The sequence below is a fragment of the Ictalurus punctatus genome, chromosome 18 (assembly GCF_001660625.3).
Source record: "Ictalurus punctatus breed USDA103 chromosome 18, Coco_2.0, whole genome shotgun sequence".
Lineage (NCBI taxonomy): Eukaryota > Metazoa > Chordata > Actinopteri > Siluriformes > Ictaluridae > Ictalurus > Ictalurus punctatus.
In genome coordinates this window covers 1,915,627-1,920,116 of record NC_030433.2, presented here as the reverse complement: position 1 = coordinate 1,920,116, position 4,490 = coordinate 1,915,627, and the positions used below count along the sequence as shown (strand labels likewise).

The 4,490-nt window shown below is 44.7% G+C and overlaps 1 protein-coding gene across 1 annotated transcript; it reads left to right on the top strand.

Annotated features, from left to right (window-relative positions):
- Positions 1-140: 140 nt before the first annotated feature.
- nat10 (N-acetyltransferase 10) lies at positions 141-4,176 on the top strand. The gene has a single exon (XM_017493186.3). The coding sequence runs from the start codon at positions 270-272 to the stop codon at positions 3,327-3,329; it is 3,060 nt and encodes a 1,019-aa protein (XP_017348675.1). The 5' UTR covers positions 141-269; the 3' UTR covers positions 3,330-4,176.
- The last annotated feature ends 314 nt before the right edge of the window (positions 4,177-4,490 follow it).

The following is a 4,490-nucleotide window of genomic DNA, read 5'->3' as shown; positions in this document are numbered from 1 at the left end:
CGAAACCGGGCGTGCGTTAACGCTTAAGAAAACAAGGGGAGCTTGGTTAAGGCAGTGCAGGGCGTTCCTGCGATAGAAGCCTAAACGCGCGTGCGCAGTATCGGGCGCAATGTCAAATCTCGTTGACGCAATCGCGAGAAGACGTACCCGGAAGTACTTTGGTCCATGTGAACGTGCCGTGCTGGTCGGCGTGCGAGTTAGCTCGGAGAGTTTTGTAGAGTTTTTTTTTGTTGTTGTTGCTTTTAGCATTTCTAGAGAAACTTTTAAGCATGGCGACATACCGGAAGAAGGTTGATAATCGGATTCGTGTCCAGATTGAGAATGGAGTCGCACAGCGGTATCGCACAATGTTTGTGATAGTAGGTGATCACGGCAGAGACCAGGTAGTTATTCTGCACCACATGCTCTCCAAGGCCGCAGTGCGAGCACGACCCTCGGTCCTGTGGTGTTACAAGCACGAGCTTGGCTTCAGCAGTAACCGGAAGAAACGCATGCGGCAGTTACAGAAAAAGATCAAAACTGGTACTCTGAACCTCAAACAGGATGATCCCTTTGAGCTCTTCATCGCTGCCACCAATATCCGTTATTGTTACTACAATGAAACTCACAAGATTCTGGGCAACACCTATGGCATGTGTGTTCTACAGGATTTTGAGGCGTTAACTCCCAACCTGCTGGCTCGAACCATTGAAACAGTAGAAGGTGGTGGTATCGTGGTCATCTTGCTGAGGACCATGAACTCACTGAAGCAGCTGTACACAATGACAATGGATGTCCATTCTCGCTACCGGACCGAGGCACATCAGGATGTTGTGGGAAGATTCAACGAAAGATTCCTACTGTCTCTTTCTTCCTGCAAGACCTGTATAGTAACCGATGATCAACTCAATGTTCTGCCGATCTCCAAACACAACGCAAACATCAAACCCGTGCCACCTAAAACACAGGACGACGCTCTGCTGCCACAAGAGCAGGAACTAAAGGACCTGAAAGAATCGCTGCAAGACACGCAGTCAGTGGGTACTTTAGTAGACTGCTGTAAAACAATGGACCAGGCCAAAGCTGTGTTGAAGTTCATCGAGGCGATTTCAGAAAAGACCCTACGGAGCACGGTAGCGCTCACCGCCGCTAGAGGACGGGGAAAGTCTGCGGCACTTGGATTAGCTATCGCTGGGGCTGTTTCGTTTGGCTATTCCAACATATTCGTCACCTCGCCCAGCCCGGACAATTTGCACACGTTATTTGAGTTCATATTCAAAGGCTTGGATTTGCTTCTCTACCAGGAACATATGGATTATGAAATAGTCCAATCTTTGAACCCCGAGTTTAATAAAGCTGTGGTCAGAGTGAACATCTTCAAGGAGCATCGCCAGACCATTCAGTACATCCACCCTGCCGATGCGGTCAAGTTGGGCCAGGCCGAGTTGGTGGTCATTGATGAGGCTGCTGCTATCCCGTTGCCACTGGTGAAAAATCTGCTTGGGCCTTATCTTGTGTTCATGGCTTCTACGATAAATGGGTATGAAGGCACCGGGCGCTCTCTTTCTCTCAAACTGATTCAGCAGCTGCGCCAGCAAAGCGCAGACAGCCAGCAGAGCCTCTCGGCTGAAAACAGCGCCACGAGCACAGCCAGATTGGCTGCGGCGCGCTCGCTCCATGAAGTTTCTCTCCAAGAGTCTATTCGGTACGCTCAGGGAGATCCTGTGGAGAAATGGTTGAACGAACTCCTGTGTCTGGACTGCTTGAGCGTGCCGCGCATCATTTCAGGCTGTCCGTTGCCCGAAACCTGCAATCTGTATTACGTGAACCGTGACACTCTTTTCTGTTACCACAAAGCATCCGAAACCTTCCTCCAGCGTCTTATGGCACTCTACGTATCGTCTCACTATAAAAACTCCCCCAATGACCTACAGATGCTCTCGGATGCTCCAGCTCACCATCTTTTCTGCTTGCTGCCTCCTGTTCCACACACACACAACTCTCTGCCAGAGGTCCTAGCAGTTGTGCAGGTGTGTTTGGAGGGGGAGATTTCCCAAAAATCCATCCTCCACAGTTTGTCCAGAGGGAAGAAGGCTTCCGGAGACCTCATCCCTTGGACCGTGTCAGAGCAATTTCAAGATTCTAAGTTCGGGAGCCTCTCGGGTGCAAGGGTGGTGCGAATTGCGGTGAACCCTGACTACCAGGGGATGGGTTATGGGACCCGTGCTCTGCAGCTCCTTCAGCAGTACTATCAGGGCGAGTTTCCTCTCTTGGATGACAATCAGCCGACCCCGGTTGCATTCAACTCTGTCAGCAGTGAGGCCATGAGCCTTTTAGAAGAGGTTGTGTCTCCTCGAGTGGATCTACCACCCCTCTTGTTGAAGCTGAATGAGAGGACCGCGGAAAGACTGGACTACTTGGGTGTCTCGTATGGCCTCACGGCCCAGCTGCTCAAATTCTGGAAAAGGGCTGGGTTTGTTCCAGTGTATTTAAGACAAACTCCAAATGACCTGACAGGGGAGCACTCGTGTGTAATGCTGAAGGAACTGAACACGGAGGATTCAGCAGAACCGAGTCACTGGCTGCCAGCTTTCTGGAAGGATTTCCGACGGAGATTCCTCTCTCTGCTCTCCTACCAGTTTAGCAGCTTCAGCCCCACGTTAGCCTTAAACGTACTGCAGAACAAGAACATCAAAGACGACAGCCCGACAACGCTAACGGTCGCGGAATTAACAGCCCAGTTCACCCCGTACGATCTGACTCGTTTGGAAATGTACTCCCGAAACATGGTTGACTACCACCTGATTATGGACATGGTGCCTGCCATAGCACGGCTGTTCTTCCTCAAACGACTCGGCGATACCTCGCTATCGGCCGCACAGTCCGCTCTGCTCTTGGGACTCGGTTTACAGCACAAATCGATAGATAATCTAGAGAAAGAGATTAAGCTGCCCAGCTCTCAACTCATGGGGCTGTTCAACCGTCTCATGCGTAAAGTAGTCCACTTGTTCAACGCAACCCAGGAGAAGGCAATCGAGGCGGATATGGTTCCCGTCAAAGAGGTTGAAATGGAACCGACTGCCCAGGCGTTGCACCAAGAATTGGACGAGGCTGCCAAAGTGTTCGAAGAGAAACACAAGGAAGACATGATGAAGATTAAGGATATGGATCTTTCCCAGTACATGATTCGAGGCGAAGATGAAGAATGGACTGAAGTTCTGAAGAAAGCTGGCCAGACAGCAATAGTGAGCATCAAGAGTGATAAGAAACGCAAACTGGAAGGGGAAAACAAGAAAGAGTTTCAAGGCAAGAAGATGAAGAAAAATACCAAGAAGAAGGGCAAATTTTGAAAGAAACCATAATTTTACTAGACGAACAAAACCTTGTTTGTTGCCATGCTTTTGTTGTTGTTTTTTTACAGTTAGTTAACATGCAGTTATCGATACTGAACTGTACATCCCAATGCCTTAACCACTAAACTATCACATCCACTTGCATAACACTTTTATTGTGCTGTACATGAACCATGAACAGGAGATATATAATAAAAATTCTCTCTCTCTCTCTCTCTCTCTCTCTCTCTCTCTCTCTCTCTCTATCTATCTATCTATCTATATATATATATATATATATATATATGTGTGTGTGTGTGTATTGGATTCTCACAGTGTTTAATATTGTTTTTGCTTAACTAAGATGGATTACATCACTGTTATGTGCTATATGTTAGTGTTTTGATTATTCTGGCCTCCATTTGTTTTTTTTTGTGTGTGTATATATATATATATAATTAGAGAGAGATAAAAAAAAAATTTCTGGTTTATTTTTTTTGTAATTTGGATTTACTCCCTGCAAAAATGACACAAAGCCCACTGAAGTATATTGCAGGAAAAAATGTTTTTTGATTCATTCAAGTATGCTGTAGTACATTCTGTATAATAAAGAGGTACTATGTTCTTTTTTTATGGTAATAGAATGTTTGTTATTGCTTTTAACATGAAAAAGTTTATAGTATTGAGGAATGTGTGTAATTAATTGTAAAAAAAACAAACAAACAAACAAAAACATCCCTGGAAATGATGTATATGGCCTTCAGTCAATTTTGTTATTATTGTTTCATACTACAAGTGTTTAGTAACTGTTAAATACCCTTTATAGTGACCGGATATCATTTAATAAAAGATCCATAATACAGTGTATTCTCCCCATTATGGATATTTGGTTTTTTCCATGTATTGCCACCATATTGAACAAAAGTGTGCTATTATATTTCATTGTTTAGATTAAATTATTACTTTAGGATAAATTCAGTTATCATTTGCACTAAAAAAAAAAATCAGCAAAATCTTGCTGTAAAATTAAAAGAAATAAGATAAAGATGGGGGGAAAACTTTAAGTCAACAAATATTCTTATTCAGGGTTTTGTAGTGAAAGTCATAGTAGTGGAGCAACAAAGTTTATCCAGTGAAGGAACTTGAAATTAGATATCAACTACAGTTGTTCATTTCCTA

Bases quoted from the DNA above. Each gene is read 5' to 3' on its own strand.
- nat10 (XM_017493186.3), top strand. From the start codon at position 270: ATGGCGACATACCGGAAGAAGGTTGATAATCGGATTCGTGTCCAGATT.